The sequence below is a fragment of the Phyllopteryx taeniolatus genome, chromosome 5 (assembly GCF_024500385.1).
Source record: "Phyllopteryx taeniolatus isolate TA_2022b chromosome 5, UOR_Ptae_1.2, whole genome shotgun sequence".
Lineage (NCBI taxonomy): Eukaryota > Metazoa > Chordata > Actinopteri > Syngnathiformes > Syngnathidae > Phyllopteryx > Phyllopteryx taeniolatus.
The window spans coordinates 22542568-22561671 of NC_084506.1; the positions used below are offsets into that span (position 1 = coordinate 22542568).

Genomic DNA, 19104 nt, shown 5'->3' on the forward strand with positions numbered 1-19104 from the left:
AAATGCCAATCTGCATGTGAAAGAGGCTATTGCCATTCAAAGACAGATTTTACCAAATTTTTCCCGCATCACTGTTCTGTATAAACGCCACAGACAAGGAATAGGGGCGCCAAGTCGACCTGGCAGGTTTCTGGCTTTTGAGGTAGTTACCGGAGTATTTTTCTGAGGCAAGACAATGCCTGTGAATAAGGGTATTCCAAAATGGCAAGATAGGGGTGTGAAGTTTGGCACCCCACCGTCCCGACACCCATCTGACTGAGAGACTCCGTGTTGCTGTGTGAAAGTGCACATAGTTGTGGTAATATCCTGCTTTGTTGACTTCTGTGTTAAAAAGCAAAGGCACATAAATTCCGGTTCTTCTGCACATTTTGCGGGATCGCTGTGTGAAAAGAGGGTCTTACTGCCTTTTTTTCCGTCCACTGAAGTGAGGCTGACTTGACAATTTTTTGGGGCTTCGCTCGCGCTACGTGTTTCTGTTTGGAGCCTCTGGAAGGATTAAAAAAAACAAATCTTCTCCTTTCCACAGACCACATTTGCACACATAATATTATCTCTCTCTCGCTCTCTCTCTCTCACACACACACACACACACACACACACACAAACTCTCATAAGCCTGAGTGTTGAGCGAAGACCCCCTCAGTGGAATAAGGTCCACTCTGTTGCCATGGAAATGTGCAATTCTGTCACTGGGATGTAATGTGAGCTGGTTTCTCCTCCATAATGAACGGGACAACACAGGAGACACAACTAGCTGTGTCCGCTTTAGTCACCTCAATGATGTCCATAAATACGACCTTAATCAATGGGTTACATTCAGGAAGTCACTTTACAATTATTGGAGTGATGTATTTTGATTATAGTGTTGTTTGGTGGTTTGGTTGTAGTCACAGTTTTCTATTACAGTCGCTCTCACCAACTGTGATATACATACTGGGTTATCTACATTGAAATATATAATCCAGAAAAAAACAACAACAGTAAAATCCACTTATAAGTGAAATCCAGTTTGTGGCTTTTGTTTATTTTGGGGATTTTTTTATACTTAATTTAACTTTTTTTTAATTCGCATTTATTTTTCAGTTTGACAATATACATTATCTATTTTTACAAGCAGAGAAATGTGCAGACTATTTCATTTGGCAAATTTTGCTATTCAGTAAAACTTTATTTCATTTGTATTTGTTTGGCTTTAATATTTTACAACATGGCGGCACGTTGGCCGACTGGTTAGAGCGTCAGCCTCACAGTTCTGAGGACCCCGGTTCAATCCCCGTCGCCTCCTGTGTGGAGTTTGCATGTTCTCCCCGTGCCTGCGTGGGTTTTCTCCGGGCACTCCGGTTTCCTCCCACATCCTAAAAACATGCATTAATTGGAGACTTTAAATTGCCCGTAGGCATGACTGTGAGTGCGAATGGTTGTTTGTTTGTATGTGGCCTGCGATTGGCTGGCAACCAGTTCAGGGTGTACCCCGCCTCCTGCCCGATGACAGCTGGGATAGGCTCCAGCACGCCCGCGACCCTAGTGAGGAGAAGCGGCTCAGAAAATGGATGGATGGATTTTACAACATTCACACATTTGTTTTGAAAGGCAGAAAAAGGAGTGGATATAAAAAGGAATATCTAATGTGTCTTTAATTATTTAGTGGATTCTTTTTTTTAATCCCAAAAATATTTTGACAGAAAAAAAATATATAAAATAATAAATATAAATATTTATTATAAATATAAATTCTTTTACTCTCTATATTTTCTGGAGGGATTTTAAATTAAATATGTAATTTTTATTTTATGAAATTTAGCAATTTTTTCACTTTATCTTATCTTATTTTTATTTGTCTTTTTCAGTTTTAAAAAGTATAGATTTTGACAGACAGAAAAATAATAAATAATGTGTTGCCTTATTGAGTTTTGTGGAATTTTGATATGAATTTTACTTTATTGTATTTTTGTCTGTGTTTTTTATTTACAAATGTATCATTAGGGAGGCAGAAAAGTAAGTAATATCTATTTTTTTTAAATATTTTCCTTTAGTTTTATTTATTCGTCTTTATTATATGAAATACTGTGATAATTATTTGACAGGCAGAGAGAATGTAATTTTGAGACATTTTGTGAAGTATTGCAAAAATAAACAATACAATTAAAGATTGTATTTGTTGATTTTATTTTTAAAATATATTTTGACAAGCAGAAAAATAAGTGAAATGTCACATTTTTGGCCTTTTTTATTTCATAGAATTTTACTATTTAATATGACTATATTATATTTGTATTTATTATTATTTAAACATGCAATGATAGTGTTTCATCTCAGTTCATTAATGTTTGATTAATTTCTCTATCCTAGCATTGTGTATTTTACCCACTTTTTTGGAATTTTTTATCTTGGTTTTAGTTGTTTTAGTTTTAAAATAAAGTTATGTAATTGGTACAGAGATGTTTGTTATGGTTGTGAGCAGAGCGGAGCAGCGTTTCATGGCCACGCCACAATGGTAACTTGTGGCGCTGAGTACACTTTAAGGTGTTTTGCTCCCAAACACATGCTGTTGCCACAGCAAACAAACACAGTGTGCACTGTCCACATGGCTCTGTGACTAGCGGCGGCCATCTTGTTCCTTCAGGACGGTGTCAAAGTGACCAAAAACAAGACAAACGCAGACAAAACATGTGTGACAGGTGATGTCGGTGTGTGTCGATGTAGAAAATGATGACTCAATGTAGAAAGCGATGACTCAACTTTACAGCCATCAATATCTTCCATACTCGGGTTGTATTAGACAGGGGTAGACAAAATTTCAGAAGTCATTTTGGGAGAAGTCGCTTGTACTTTGCCAAACTACAATGATGGTATTCGGTATGACCATTTGAGGATTCTCTGAAAGTTGGAAAAAAAATCTCCCCTCTCACCAGTTTGACCGGTCGACATCAAAAATAAACAGGAAGCAGGCCTTTTTGTTTGAAGCAGCCGAGTTATGAGAACTAGTTGAAAGTGACAAGGTAGTGACTTTTTAGTAGTGACTTTTTAGTAGATTTTTTTTTTAAGTAAAAAATATTTGATGATGAATAATGAATAAAATTGCAAATACATTTGAACATTACAAGATATGACACAATTTTTTAACAATTTTTTTGTGTTGAATGCTAAAAATGTCATGTTTAAAATTTTTTATACGACACTACAGTAATACTAGTAACATTTTGCTTTGGCACCGGTAACGCCAAGCTTAGACTTGGACAGTTTTTCTCTTTCTTTTAAATATTGACACAGTAAACAAGTGATTAGCACATCTCCCTCACAGTTCTGAGGGTGTGGTTTTCGAATCCGGGTTCTGGCCTTCCTACGTGAGGTTTGCATGTTCTCCCCTTGATTGTGTGAGTTTTCACAGTTCCTCCCTCAATCCGAAAAACATGCATGTTTGGTTCACTGAAGATTCTAAATTGTCCATAGGTGTGAATATGAGTGTGAATGGTCATCTACAGTATATGAGCCCTGCGGGTGAATGTTGTAGGCCGCCTCTTAACAACGCTTGCCGCGGAAACCGTAGAAGGGGGCTGTTGTGCCCCAAAATCCCACCGTCCGCCCTCCCTCTGCACACCACTGTGGAGAGCAAAGAATTTTTTGTATTTAAAGTGACCTATTGAAGCGGTTTAAGCATGTTTCATAAGGTGAGGGCCCCACCTCTTCCTTCCACTTTTCTGTTTGTGACCCTCACTGGAAAAAGTTTAGAGATCCTTGTCATAGAAGCTTGAAATAGTTTTCACCTAAAGGTGTTCCAAATTCGGTTGGGGGATAAAGAAAAAGGCATTTCCACAGCAACCACGCCAGGCACTAGCTGCAACTGCTTGGTCCGAGCGGAGCCGACCAACTGACTGTAATTCCTGCCTATTGTTGCCCCACGAAAGCAGCAGACAGACCCCCGTGGGTGGTCTCCCCCACTGTAAAGTCCAAAAAGCCAGCCCCCCTGCACAGCTGCTTTATATTGCTTGTTTATATGAGACGAGTTTGATTACTAGCTGTTAAATCTGCTGTTAACTTGGTCCCTCATGCGCTGCCGTCAGGAGGCCGGACGTCCCGCTTCAAAAAGGTAGGAAGTTTTAACCATGATCACAATTTTTATGTCTATACCACTTGTGTCCATCCCAACTGTGCTTCCTGGTGATCTGTGTAGGCTTGTGAGAATGAATAATAGTTGGTTAAAAACTAAATCTAAGTATAACTGTATATATATATACTGTACCTGAGTGTACCATTAACCCACCTGTTACTGTATGTTTGTTTCCTTGGAACACCAAAAACAAAAAAAAACAAAAAAAGAATTTCAGCGAGTAAGTGTGCCCAGCTGTCTGTTTAGTAATTTAAAAACAATATTAAAAATTAAAAAAAACTACCTAAAAATGGTTTACATTTAAAAAAAGAAAAAAGAAAAAGTATTTATTTTTGAAATTTATTTTTAAACATGAAAAACATGACAGTTTGACTTGCAATGTGATAGGAGTGTTAACTATGACATGACATCAAAAAGCCTGATTCAAGACAATTAAAATACGACTGATCCACCCCTTCTGTGCACACACCTGTGAAAAAAGTCAAAACAAACTTGTTTACAGACGATAGAGGCACCGTTTTGTTACTTGTTTTTTTGTTTGTTTGTTTGTTTTTGGGGTGGGCTGGTGGGGGGATATTTTGAATGCCATACAAAGAAATGCCCATTCTTGAAGTTTATTTTGTAAAAGAAAAACAAAATTCTCTGTAAATGTATACACTTTTTAAATCAAACTGGCCTTTTCCAACTTTGATTGGAATTCCATCTTACCCTTCATATATTTTTTAATGAGCACCACTCAACATGTTAAAAAGTCACTATGGGAATTTCACACATTGTTGTCGCGTGTTGTTGTGCTTTACTTTTCCATAAACACTGATTCATTTTAGTGTTTGAGGTGGTTTCGTGCACTGAAGTATTGTTTTCATTCCAGCACTATCACAACGCACTGATACATTTTGAACAAAAGTATTTCAGAGAAAATAAAACACTGAGTACTCTGTAGCTTAGCACAGTGATTTCATGATTTCATTATCAAACGTTGATATCGTGATGATGTGCTGTGCCCGTGTAGGACTTTGCATTGTTGCCCGACAAGGACAAGACGTTGCTCGGCGAAGGAGGCGTCACCCTCAGCGGCGGTCAGAGGGCCCGCCTTGGCTTGGCCAGGTACTTCCTGTCTCATACTTTCTTCCTGTTATCTTTCTTAAAGCTGAAGTTTGCAGTTTAAAAAAAAAAAAAAAAAAGTTAAAACTGCCTCTGAGTTCAGTGAGGTCATGGAGGCCAACTTCTGACAAATTCTGGTCCATCGTCCAACATCTCAAGAGGGCTAAGCAGTGCACCGTCAAAAATGTGTATACTGGAGACGGGGTGCTGATGACCTCAACTCGGGACGTTGTGAGTCGGTAGGCCAAATACTTCAAAGACTTTCTCGGTTCAACCGACACGCCTTCCTTTGAGGAAGCAGATTCTGGGGACTCTGAGGTGGGCTCTCCTATCTCTGCGGTTGAGGTCACCGTGGTTGTTAAAAAGCTCCTCGGTGGCAGGGCCTGGGGGGCGGGTGGATGAGATCCGGCCAGCGTTCCTAAAAGCTCTGGATGTTGTAGGGCTGTCCTGGCTGACACGCCTCTGCCACATCACATGGACATCGGGGACCGTGCCTCTGGATTGGCAGACCGGGGTGGTGGTTCCCCTTTTTAAGAAGGGGGACCGGAGGGTGTGTTCCAACTACAGGGGGACTTACACTCCTCACTCTCCCTGGTAAGGTCAGGGGTTCTGGAGAGGAAAGTCAGTCGGGAAGTTGAATGAGTTTCGGTACTTTTTCCACAATTTACTGTTGTTCTCCTGTAAGGAGTTGAAAGTCAAAATTCACAACAGGTGGCCTCTCTATATCGCAGAATTTGACCTGTTGGTCAAAATGGGTTGGGAAGATATCCGTCGAGAAGATATCCGTCGCGATAAATTGAGGCTTTCACTTACAGGAAACGTGTTCACTAAAAGTGTTTTACGGTCTCCAATCTACTGCTCTCTGAAGTCTTACTAGTGTTTTATGGACCCCATCAAATGTGTGCGTGTGTGTGTGTGTGTGTGTGTGTCTTGCAAGTCTCACATTGTTCTGCATTATTTATGTGGTTTATTTATTGCAAAAAGTGTCCTCCGTGGGTTGAATTTAAAGCCCCGTCACCGTCAATGAAACTCATTTCCTCCTGCAAATGCCCAACTTGTCCATTTATTTTCTGACATGACAAATACTATCTTTTTCCCTCTCTAACATGTGTTATTGTGTGTGCGTGTGTGTGTGTGTGTGTGTGTGTGTGTGTGTGTGTGTACAGGGCAGTCTACAAAGATGCAGACTTGTACCTGTTGGATGCACCTTTCACACATTTGGACATTGTGACTGAGAAAGATATCTTTGAGAAGTAATGTATCATAAATCAAATCAATTCATACATAACTAATTCACACTCATTAAATGTGCTTCTATTCTCCTCATAAGACAAAAATAACAGGTTCGGCGTTGCGATGCTAACTATTGTGTTCATGTGAGAGAGCAACGGGCTATTGTAGCAATATAAGGTATAATACCAACTTGAACAATGTTTGAAAACTCAAGCAAGGTATCTTTTTTAGTTTTTTTTCCCTGAAAAGTTGTCATTTTGGAGGTGGTGGGATTCCGCCCGACAGTGACAATATATAAAATATGATTATGATTACGGCCACTTCACAGTATGGTACATTCCTTTTTCCACACCAGCTATGCAGTGAATTTGGTCTCTACTTCTGCCACTGACGTCACACCAAGACATGCGGGTGGGATTTTGGTGTTGAAAAAGCGCTGTTCCAAGGGCAATTAGTTAGATTCCCTTCATATTGTGCAACATTGATATGATGTAGAGCTGGTCGTCAGCGCACATGCATCCGTTTCTATCCCTGTTGCTATCCTTGTGAAGCATGGCAGATGAGCTGAAAGGGGACGTGGGTGAAAATTAAAAGAAATGGGGATAGTCTGGGGTTTTGCATGTCATCCACTCCCATTCATTTGAATTGAACCTGCTCCGATGATCATTACTGGCAACAATGAATGCAAGCTTCGCTGTTTCATTCGACTGTTACATCATAAATTATGATTATAGTTAAGTATTGTTGTAAAACACAACATATTTATACTTTATATACTGTATTTGTATGGCTTGAAAGCGGCTGAGACACGGAAATGTCGAGTTGTCATTCAGCTGAGTTCAGTGGGTGGGTACCAACCACGAAGTGGGCAGGTACTTGAATATTAATTGACAAAACTCAGTCAAAGTCACACTGTCAGTGTTTTCAAATACACCCGTTTTGCAAGCCTTATGCCGTTTATTGCCTTTTTGCATTCAATCGACAAACAGGATAGATGTCAAACTTAAACTATGTCACTGACTCATTTTGCACTACCGTAATTTCTCGTGTATAATGCACACTCATGTATAATACGCACCCCCAAAGTTGACCTCAAAATTCTGGAAAACCGTTCTACCTATTTATAATGCATTTTTACAATGCATGATTTTGCTTCTACCCATATGATCAAAACATGAAGTTTTTTCAAAGAATTGTTCTGAAATTAAGCACTTTATGTGAGCATGTAATACATTTTTATTGACTTGCTCTTATTTTGAAATTCACAGCCCTACTTTTATTTAGTAAATGAGAAAACACAGTTGTGCTCATGTGTTTGACTACCCAGGCAGAATTTGTACGATGTGTACAATTATTTTTCGAAAACATGAAGGGCCAGGCGAAACACAATTTTATTTGAATGGGATTCCAATTAAACTGTCAAGCATTTCAGAAAAGCAATTACCATTAAACAAAACATAACCATAAAGAAATTAATGGTGATTGTTGTTCAGTCATTAGTCGTATTTAAAAAATAATAATAATAATTCCCAAATTCTGCCTGAGTTAGTAAACTTATGAGCACAACTGTACATATATGCAGTCATATGTACCATTGTCATATTGGAATGAAAGTGTAGGCTAAACCTTTTTCTTAACCTCTAGGTGGCGGTAGCATATTAGAATTAAAATGTACACCTTTTTCATAACCTCTAGGTGGCGGTGGCATACTAGAATGGAAGTGTACACCTATTTCATAACCTCTAGTTGGCAGTGTCATATTGGAATGAAAGTGTACTGCTTTTGCATAACCTCTAGATGGCGGCATACATTTATAAAATGTGAACCTTTTCACTCCCCATTTTCCCCTTATAACTATGTATAATGCGCACGCTTCACTTTTGACAATTTTGGGGGGGGGGGGAAATGTACATTATACACGAGAAATTATGGTATGTTATGCATAAAACAGTAGAAAAAAAAGATTCTGGTGAAAGATGATCTTGAAACTCTTCTTTGTGTGTGTTTCTACATCTGTATTATACTGCTCCCAGGTTGCCAAGGCGCATGCTCCAAAAGAAGCAGCACAATGTCCATAAAATTGAAGCAAAAATAATGTGGCAATTTGTTTAATTTTTTTACATTCCATTTATTTATGTCACTAATGTATGTTTTTAAAAAGTACAGTATTATAGACTGTTGTTTTTCTTACTGAAAAACACATTACAAAACCTTTGTTTTTTGGGGGGGGTCTGGAACGGATTAAAGGCATCTCCATTTTTTTCAATAGAGAAAGATGATTTGAAATACTAGTGTCTTGAGTTACAAGTGTGGTCACAGAACGAATTAAGCGCTGATCTCAAGGCACCACAGTATGTCATATCAAGTGCTGATATAAGCATTTGTTGTCAGGTGCGTGTGTAATCTGATGTCCTCCAAGACTCGTATCGTGGTGACGAGCAAGCTAGAGCACCTGAAACGCGCCGACCAGATTCTGCTGCTGCATAATGGCGACTGCTACTTCTACGGCAGCTTCTCAGAGCTCCAGGCGCAGCGGCCCGACTTCAGCGCTCTGATGCTGGGCATGGAGGCATATGACAACGTCAACGCTGAGCGCCGCGGCTCCATCCTCACCGAGACACTCCGCAGGGTCTCCGTTGACGAGAGCGCCGGCTTCCGAGGCCCCGAGCCCGGGCGGCAGTCTTTCCGCCACCCGCCGCCGCCTCCCATCATCAGTGGGCCCCAAGGCGGGTGCGACGGCTACCCGGAAAAGCGCAAGCAGTCGCTCATCCTCAACCCGCTGGCCGCTGCCCGCAAGTTCTCCTTCATTGGGCAGCAGAACGTCAACGGGGCGCCGCCAGCGTCCATGGAGGATGCTGTTCGAGAGCTTTCCGACAGGAAGTTCTCAATGGTACCCGAGGATGACCAGGTGGAGGAGGTGCTCCCCAGGGGGAACCTCTACCACCACGGCCTGCCCCACCTGAGCGGGCAGCGACGCCAGTCCGTGCTGGCATTCATCACCTCCGCCCAAGGCCATGAGCGGCACGAGCAGATGCAGACGTCCTTCCAGAAGAAACTCTCCATCGCGCCATCCCACTACGACCTCCCGTCCGACCTGGACATCTACGCCCGACGCCTCTCCAAAGACAGCGTCTACGACATCAGCGAGGAAGTGGACGAAGAAGACATGGAGGTAACCACTTTGTGTGTTTGTTTTACGTATCCATCCATTTTATTAATACCAGGTATCGTTACGGTTGACGTGCAGCAATCACTTTTTTATCCCAGCTGAGTTTGGGGCGAGAGGCGGAGTATATAGACAACCATTCATACTCACATTCACACCTAACTAGTAGTAGAAACCTCATGCAGTGTGCAACACAAGTGCGGTTCTGTGACAGTTGACTGCGTTGGTCTGTGTGCGGCTGGCTTTATGGGTGTGGTGTCTTGACAGCAATGCTTTGCGGACGAGCGCGAGAACGGGTTTGAGACGACGTCATGGAGCACCTACCTGCGCTACATCACCACCAACAGAAGTTTAGTCTATGTCCTCATTTTCATCTTCTTGGTCTTTGTCATTGAGGTAATTGACTCTTTAAACATATCTACTCATTCTTTTTGATCATTGGGATTTATAAAAATCAAACATTTCCCTTATCTGTCCTGACTTTAGGTTGCAGGTTCAGTCATTGGCATCTACCTCATTACTGCGTAAGTATCTTCTTCCTCAAAATAGCACAAGGGGTGCACAGCACTCAGTGTAGCCTGATGCCTAACCCTCTATTGAGGTGTGTCATGCATCTGACATAAGCCACCCACCTACCCATACCTGTAATTTTACCACCCGCCCTAACACCAACCCTATCCCTAACCCAAACGCTACCCAAACTAGTCCTACCACTAGCTATTACCTCTAGCCCTATTGCTAATCCTATCACTAACCCTGACCCCTTACCCTACTCCTAACTCTTAACCTAACCGATACCCCAACTTCTACCTTGAATTTCTACCATAATGCCAACCCTAACTCCTAATCGTTTTATAAATAGATAAATGCATTTTATGACATGACTAAGACATTTTTTTTAATCTCTAATATAAAAATATACATGTTTCAAAATGATGAACTTCAGTGCCCCTGCCTACTCTACCCTTTCAGATTGAGCCTTCATTTCTGGATCCAACCTCTACCCCAAACTCCCACCAATACTCATTCCCTAATCCATACGATCAACTCCTACCTCTAACATCTACCCCTAACTGTTACCTCGAACCTTACCCCACCCCCTAACCGATACCACAACTCCTAAACCTACTCCCCCAATTTCTACTGCTAACCCTACCATTACCACAACTACAACCCCTAACCCCTACCCCCAACTCCTATCTCTAACCCCTTCCTCTAAACCTAACCCCTACCCCAACTCCTACCCCGAAGCTTTACCACTAAGGCTACGACAACTAATACACCAAACTAACTCCAACCTTATCCCTATCACTACAGTATCTGAATAACTAGCGTAAACCCTACAAACTGTCATTTACTGCACCATCAGCAAAATCTGGAGAGATAGCGCCAACCCATCCTCGCCCAACTACATTGACGAGCAACACCCCAATGCATCGTCGCCGCCCACCCACCTGGCGGTGATTGTGACGCCCACCAGCGCCTACTACATCGTCTACATCTACGTGGCAACGTCAGAGAGCGTGCTAGCGCTGGGCTTCTTCCGGGGTCTACCGCTGGTTCACACGCTGCTCACCATCTCCAAGAGGCTGCACGAGCAGATGCTCAGCTCCGTGCTGCGCGCCCCCATGGCCCTGCTCAACACCATGAAGACAGGTTAGTGATCCCTAGATTGACAGATATTGGCAAATATTGATAGTCCACTTTATTCTGTGCCAGGTCGCATCATGAATAGATTCACCAAGGACATGGCCACTATTGACGACATGCTGCCTCTGGTCCTCTTCGATCTCATACAGGTAACGCATGCTAAGGATAGCATACGCTAAACCAGAGTTTCCCAACCTTTATTAATCTAAGCCATATATTTGACATGAGAAAACATTTCACAGCACACCAACAAACAAAATCGGCACTAAAAGTATCGATACAGCAGGGACCCTTTACAGGGAAGGATCCCCTCATAATCCTAACACCAATTAAACATAACTACTATGTACCCCTAAATGCCAGAGGAATTAAAAACTTACCTATTTTCTGGGAGAAAAAGTAATGTTATAAATTTTAAAAGAAATTCTGATTTATTTTTAAGATAAAAATGTACTCAGGTAGTTCCAAATAAGAATAGGACTTCAGTCCTGCAATAATACACCTTTTGTTCTAAAAAATATATAATTTATATATATACACACATATAGGTGCGTGAGTGTGTGTGTGTGTGTGTGTGTGTGTGTGTGTGTGTGTGATGATCAGTCACAATCATATTAGAGCTTTTAATTGACCAAAAGCTGTCGATTTATATAAAACAGTGATATGGAAAATGTGGAAAAAAGACGAAAAAGGAAGTTTTAAAGGAATTGTGTTTTTACCAGGTGCTTTGTGGTATAAATGCACATCAGAAATTCACCCTAAATTCAAATGTTATAATTTTTCCCCTGGCACTAGCTTTCAGTGATCGTCTTGGGCGCCATCTTCACCGTGTCCATCATGCGTCCGTACATCTTTATCGCCGCCATCCCGTTGGCCGTCATCTTCGTCATCCTAAGGAAGTACTTCCTCAGGACGGGACAGCAACTCAAGCTGCTGGAGGCTGAAGGTGAAGACTAAAATTTGGTATTATAACAAGAAACAAATTACCATTTTGTATTGTTGTACCTAAAAGGGCATAGGGGTCGGGTGTAGTGCGAGCTGGGCGGTGGCCGAAGGCGGGGACCTTGGCGATCCGATCCCCGGCTACAGAAGCTGGCTCTAGGGACGTGGAATGTCACCTCTCTGGCAGGGAAGGAGCCCGAGCTGGTGTGTGAGGTCGAGAAGTTCCGACTAGATATAGTCGGACTCTCCTCCACGCACAGCTTGGGCTCTGGTACCAGTCCTCTCGAGAGGGGTTGGACTCTCTTCCACTCTGGAGTTGCCCACGGTGAGAGGCGCCGAGCAGGTGTGGGTATACTTATTGCTCCCCGGCTCGGCGCCTGTACACTGGGGTTCACCCCGGTGGACGAGAGGGTAGACTCCCTCCGCCTTCGGGTGGGGGGACGGGTCCTGACTGTTGTTTGTGCCTATGCACCAAACAGCAGTTCAGAGTACCCACCCTTTTTGGAGTCCTTGGAGGGGGTGCTGGAGAGCGCTCCCGCTGGGGACTCCATCGTTCTGCTGGGGGACTTCAATGCTCACGTGGGCAATGACAGTGAGGTGTGATTTGGAGGAACGGCCCCCCCGATCAGAGTCCGAGTGGACCATGTTCCGCGCCTCCATTGCTGAGGCGGCCGACCGGAGCTGTGACCGTAAAGTGGTTGGTGCCTGTCATGGCGGCAATCCCTGAACCAGTTGGTGGACACCAACAGTGAGGGATGCCGTCAAGCTGACGAAGGAGTCCTATAGGGCCTTTTTGGCATGTGGGACTCCTGAGGCAGTTGATGGGTACCGGCAGGCTAAGCGGAATGCAGCTTTGGTGGTCGCTGAAGCAAAAACTAAGGCATGGGAGGAGTTCTGTGAGGCCATGGAGAAAGACTTCCGGATGGCTTCGAGGAAATTCTGGTCCACCATCCGGCGTCTCAGGAGGGGGAAGCAGTGCACCATCAACACTATGTATGGTGGGGATGGGGCGCTGCTGACCTCGACTCGGGATGTTGTGAGCCGGTGGGGAGAATACTTCGAAGACCTCCTCAATTCCACCGACACGCCTTCCCATGAGGGAGCAGTGTCTGGGTTCTTAGAGGCGGGCTCGCCTATCTCTGGGGTTGAGGTCACCGAGGTGGCTAAAAAGCTCCTCGGTGGTAGGGCCCCGGGGGTGGATGAGATTCGCCCGGAGTTGCTCAAGGCTCCGGATGTTGTAGGGCTGTCCTGGTTAACACGCCTCTGCAACATCGCGTGGACATCGGGGAAAGTGCCTCTGGATTGACAGACTGGGGTGGTGGTCCTCCCTGGTAAGGTCTATTCAGGGGTGCTGGAGAGGAGGGTCCGTCGGGAAGTCGAATCTCAGATTCAGGAGGAACAGTGTGGTTTTCGTCCTGGCTGTGAAACAATGGACCAGCTCTACACTCTTGGCAGGGTCGGCGGATCGGTGCAGCGTCTGCAGTGATGTGGACTTTGTATCGATCCGTTGTGGTAAAGAAGGAGCTAAGCCGGAAGGCGAAGCTCTCGATTTACCGGTCGATCTACATCCCTACCCTCACCTATGCTCACGAGCTGTGGGTCATGACCGAAAGAACAAGATCCAGGATACAAGCGGCCGAAATGAGTTTCCTCCGCAGGGTGTCCGGGCTCTCCCTTAGAGATAGGGTGAGAAGCTCGATCATCCGGGAGGATCTCAGAGTAGAGCCGCTCCTCCTCCACATCGAGAGGAGCCAGATGAGGTGGCTGGGGCATCGGATTCAGATGCCTCCCGGACGCCTCCCTGGTGAGGCACGTCCCACCGGGAGGACACCCCGGGGACGACCCAGGACACGCTGGAGAGACTACATCCTTCGGCTGGCCTGGGAATGCCTCAGGTTCCCCCCCGGAAGAGCTGGATCAAGTGGCTGGGGAGAGGGAAGTCTGGCCCTGCTAAAGCTACTGCCCCTGCGACCCGACCTCGGATAAGCTGTAGAAAATGGATGGATGTACCTAAAATAATAGATTACGGTGTTCCCCGCCATGTCATGCTTTTTGCCAGTGATAATTTTTTATGGCATTTTACAGTAGACTTACTGTAATTCCCCTTGCATGTGGGAAAGGAGAGCCACAGTTGCAGATGTATTTTTCAGCCGTTTATTGAGCCAGAATAACACATAAACACAATGAGCGCATTTACAAAGAAGCTTCTGTGGGCCACAGCTCACGCCCAGACATTCACAAAGACTCGCCCACATCACATGCCACCCGACCAGGCCCCGCCTCCTAAAGCCAGATGCATTACACAAACACTGCAGTACGCACAGTATTTTGTATACATTTGATGCTTGCTATTCTTTTGTTCAAATACATTTTCAATATGTTTAAGAAGTGTGATTTAAAAAAATTAAGTGTTAATTAATTAATAAAATTCAAATAGCGTGCGGAAGGGGTCAAACTAAACTGTATATGGTTTCTCTATATCGTGGATTTTCACCCAATCTATCCCCAGTGATAAACAGGGATTTACTGTATAAGAACTGATTGTAATTGTGTCAGTCTAGTACAGTAAACCTCGTGCATTTGTAGAAGTGAAAAACATGAGGGAGGAAGAGCAGAGATGAGCTGAGGGGGAATGACGGAAGAGGTGACCGCAGGAAATGAGCCTGTGCTCTGTGTCAGAGCACAATAACATTGATATGCCGTGACACAACACTCCCTGTCGTGAGCTCACGTCTAAGCAAGTTCTGACACATTCATCATTTTACCATTTGTCCTGAACCGCTGCTTGTTTTGGTGGAATTGTTGCGCTAATATCATTGCTAATGTTTCAATGTGAAAGTGAGCAAAGAGTCATTATTCTGGTTTGTGTTTGGACGTGTTAATCAAAGTCTTGTGCTGCTTCTTCCTTTGGGTATAGGAGTTGAGGTTCGAGATAGGACTCTGGGTTAGGCTTCAGGGATCCGATATGCTGTTAGGGTTCGGGGTTAGCAATTCAGGTTTGTATTAGAGGTTACAATTACAGTGGGTTGAGGATTTTGATTTAGGGTTAGGGGTAAAATGAAGGGTTTGGGTTGAGAATAGTTTTTGGAGTCTGGTTTGGATTAGGGGTTAGGGTTTAGAATAGGGTTTGGTGCAAGACTGAATAAACTCATTTACCCAGGTAATTTCTTCTCAGGGCATTGAATTGATCACAACTGGACTTTTCTGGTTATCTTCGAAGACTACTAGGACAGCTCTAGCCTAAGTGTTGGTGTGGGAGCCCTGTCTAGCCTAAATGCATGAACTGATTAAGGCTTTTCAGATGAGAGGCAAAAGGTCTTTTCACTTATGGTCAATTTCATGCCCTCAGAAATAGTGTTGAGAGTTCGGGTTAAGGTTAGGGTGATGTTTAGGGTTCCGGATTCAAGGTTGTGGTTAGGAAAAGGGGTGATGTTTCAGGGCTAGAGTTAAACCTAGGGGTTATGTTTAGTATTAGGGTTAAGGATTAAGATTAGGGTTTGGGGTTAGGTTTAAAATGGCTGTGTGACATCAGGGTTCGGATTGATCCAGGTCCAAGATTGTGGTGTTGGGCTTACAATTTGTTTTTGGTTGCTTCCTGAATGCAAGAAGAAAGTGAAGCTGACTGGAGCATCAGGAGTCAGTGATGGTTCTGCTGGAGCACTGAGGGCCGCGGAGATGGGTCTGACAAAACAGAACCTGGTTATGGGAAAGTGTTGATTTCTTTTTTTCTTTTTTAAATCTATCACAGGCCACATGAAGACTAAGTCAGTTGTGTTGATTACCATCCCAATCAGATGCATGTGATTAAGTGAGGCGTGTCATTAATGGTGGCTGATAAAATGTGCTGCTGACACAGATAGCGCTTAGTGTTTTTTGGAATTCCTCCTTCTCTGCCACGAGAGTGCTAAAGAGCTAAGAGTCTTTGACGAGGGGGCGGCGACCGGGATGGGACAGAATGGCATTTCCTTTATCCCCATCCTGGTAATGGCAGCAGTGTGTCCGCCCAGAAGAAGAACCTCAATCACTCATGTTGGGCTCCCGCCAGTAGATTAACTCATTGTTTGCTGGTATTGTGCTACCATCCCCTGTTGCTGTTCGGGGTTTTAAACATTAAAAATGTATTTAGCAATAACTCCTCAAACATGCAGCTAACACTAACCCCTTTCACACTGCCTTTATGATTAAACGGTGAAGTTGGCATTTATTCGCTCGCTCCCTTCGGACAGAACAGAGTAGGCAGTAAAAGAAAGCAGCGAGAATAGGGCGCAAAGTCAAGAGTCGGCAGCAACAGTCGGTAGTTAAAGTAGATAGCAAGGGCAGGTAGCAAGAGTGAGGTGTCGGCAGCTATAGTAAGCAGCAAGGGCAGCAAGAATAGTCAAAAACAGTAGATTGCAAGAGTAGGAGGCTACGGTAGGTTCCGCAAGAATAGTCAGTAACAGTAGGCCGCAAGAGTCGGCCGCAAAAGTCTAGAGTCAACACGAGGTAACTATAGTGAGCAGCAACAGTAGGTAGCAAGAGTCAGCAGCGAGAGGAGGCAGCAAGAATAGTTCGAGACAGCAGGTAGCGAGAGTCAGCAGCAACAGCAGAAAGCTATAGTAAGCAGCAACAGTAGGTAGCAAGAGTTGGTTGCAAATGTGGGTAGAGACAGTAGTCAGCAACAGTAGGTAGCTATAGTGACTATAGCTCTAACTTGCTATTGACTTTATAGTATAGTCAATAGCAAGTGTTAATAGAGAAGTGAGCAGGAATGGAGTAGTCGGCTCCAGTTGGCAGCAGGAAGAGGTGGCAGTGAGCAATAGTTCATCAGTTTCAGTTTTGAAATCGTAGTCACATGTATTCAAAGTGGGTTTTTCCTTTCTCGCGTCCTGCCATGCAGCTCGCAGTACGATCTTCTCGCACGTCATCATCTCACTGAAGGGCCTGTGGACCATTCGGGCGTTCGGGCGTCAGACGTACTTCGAGATGCTCTTCCACAAGGCGCTCAATACCCACACGGCCGCCTGGTTCCACTACCTGGCCACGCTGCGCTGGTTCCTGTTCCGATGCGACGTCATCTTTGTGCTCTTCTTCACCGCCGCCGCCTTCATTGCCGTGGGAACCAACCGTGAGTAGATACTGTGCTATTAAAGAGGGGTACACACGTAACGATAACACACCTCAACACACACCACGCCACAGGATAATCAGGCTCAACGGGATAATAACCATTAACACATAATAATCACTCTTAACAGCAGCAGATAATCGCTCACACCACCGGATAATGACTCTCAACACACCCCACACAACAGGATAATCACTCATAACACATGATAATCACTCTTGGTACCACAGGATAATCACTCACCCTATACCACATGATAATGACTCTTAACACACGCCACACCATATTATGGTCACACTCAACACAACCCATACCACAGGACTAACACTCTTAACACCACGTGACGTCACTCACCCCACAGCACAGGATAAGGCCTCTCAGCACACCCCAAAACACGGGATAATCACTCTTAACACATTTTACAGCACAGGATAATGCCTCTTAACACACCCACACCACAGCATGGTCAACACGACCCACACCATAGCTTAATATCCATAGCCACTCTTAACACCACAGGATAATCATTCAGCCCACACCACGGGATAACTTTCAACACACCCCATACCACAGAATAATCACTTTTAACAGATGATAATTCCTCTTAACACTACAAGATAATCACTCACGCCACACCACAGGATAACTCTGAACACACCCTACATCATGAGAAAATCATTCTTAACACACTCCAGGATGATCAGTCTTGAGATAGACCACACTACAGAATAATCACTCAGGATCATATTTCCACTCATCTGATTGGATCATGAGCCTTTGTTGACTTTGAAAATGCCCTAATTACTCTTAGGCCCGATTATCGGCATGTGTGTTCTCCACTTTACTAACGTCTTCATAACATTAGCTACGCCTCCTTATGATGCAGTACAGTCGCACAAGCGCAATAACTGACATCTACATTAGGAACCTTTTGTAGACTTGAGTTTCTCTGCTGGGATGAATTAAGTTTCTAAATAGCTTTCCTGAACAATAGGGAACATGGTGTATCTGTCAACGTCAATAATAATGTTGATGTTGTTAAATGTCCTAAAAGAATATTTCCATGTGGCGCGATGAGTCTTATTGAGTCTTATCTGAACGCTGCAGTGTGTCCACTGCTGCAATGCTACTGGATACTATGTCATGTAGCACAGGAAATGTGTGTGTGTGTGTGCATGCTTGTGCGTGTGTGTTGGAGTAAATGGAGGGGAAACACACACACACACACACACACACACACACACACACACGTCACGTCATTGGCATTATGTGTTTTTGATGAGAACACATTAAAGAACAATTTAGTGGCTCGTTAATAGTCTCCAACAGAGCCATGCCTGAGTATTGTGACATCACTGCATTGTTACTGATATGTGCGTGCGTGTGTACGTATGTTTCCACAGAGGACAAGCCGGGTGAGATCGGTATCATTGTGGCACTCGCCATGCTCATCCTGGGAACGTTCCAGTGGGCCGTCATCACCAGCATCACCGTGGACGGCCTGGTATGTAGGACACACAAACAGGAGAGTAGGCATCAAGAGTTAAGGATGTACAATAAAGAGCTGGTGTAGTTAGGCAGCGAGACTAGTCAGAGTTTAGGCAAGAGTAGGTAGCGAAAATGGTCAGAAAGTAACCAGTGTGAGTCGGCAGCGAGAGTAGGTTGCAAGAGAAGGTAGAAAGAGTATGCAGGAGAGGTAGGCAGCAACAGTTGGTAACTACAGTAGTCAGGGAGAGGACGTAACATGAAGAGGTAGCGAAAATAGAAAGAATAGACAGCAAACGTAGGTAGTGAAAA

The 19104-nt window shown here is 43.9% G+C and overlaps 1 protein-coding gene across 1 annotated transcript in view; it reads left to right on the forward strand.

The window, feature by feature from the left end:
- cftr (CF transmembrane conductance regulator) overlaps nucleotides 1-19104 on the forward strand; it is a 42914-nt gene that overhangs the window by 19475 nt on the left and 4335 nt on the right. Inside the window, exons 12-21 of the mRNA XM_061773850.1 lie at nucleotides 5121-5215; nucleotides 6379-6465; nucleotides 8837-9617; nucleotides 9879-10007; nucleotides 10098-10135; nucleotides 10981-11267; nucleotides 11331-11410; nucleotides 12057-12207; nucleotides 17080-17307; nucleotides 18711-18811. Coding sequence (XP_061629834.1) covers nucleotides 5121-5215; nucleotides 6379-6465; nucleotides 8837-9617; nucleotides 9879-10007; nucleotides 10098-10135; nucleotides 10981-11267; nucleotides 11331-11410; nucleotides 12057-12207; nucleotides 17080-17307; nucleotides 18711-18811 — 1977 coding nt within the window. The remainder of the gene's footprint in view (nucleotides 1-5120; nucleotides 5216-6378; nucleotides 6466-8836; nucleotides 9618-9878; nucleotides 10008-10097; nucleotides 10136-10980; nucleotides 11268-11330; nucleotides 11411-12056; nucleotides 12208-17079; nucleotides 17308-18710; nucleotides 18812-19104) is intronic.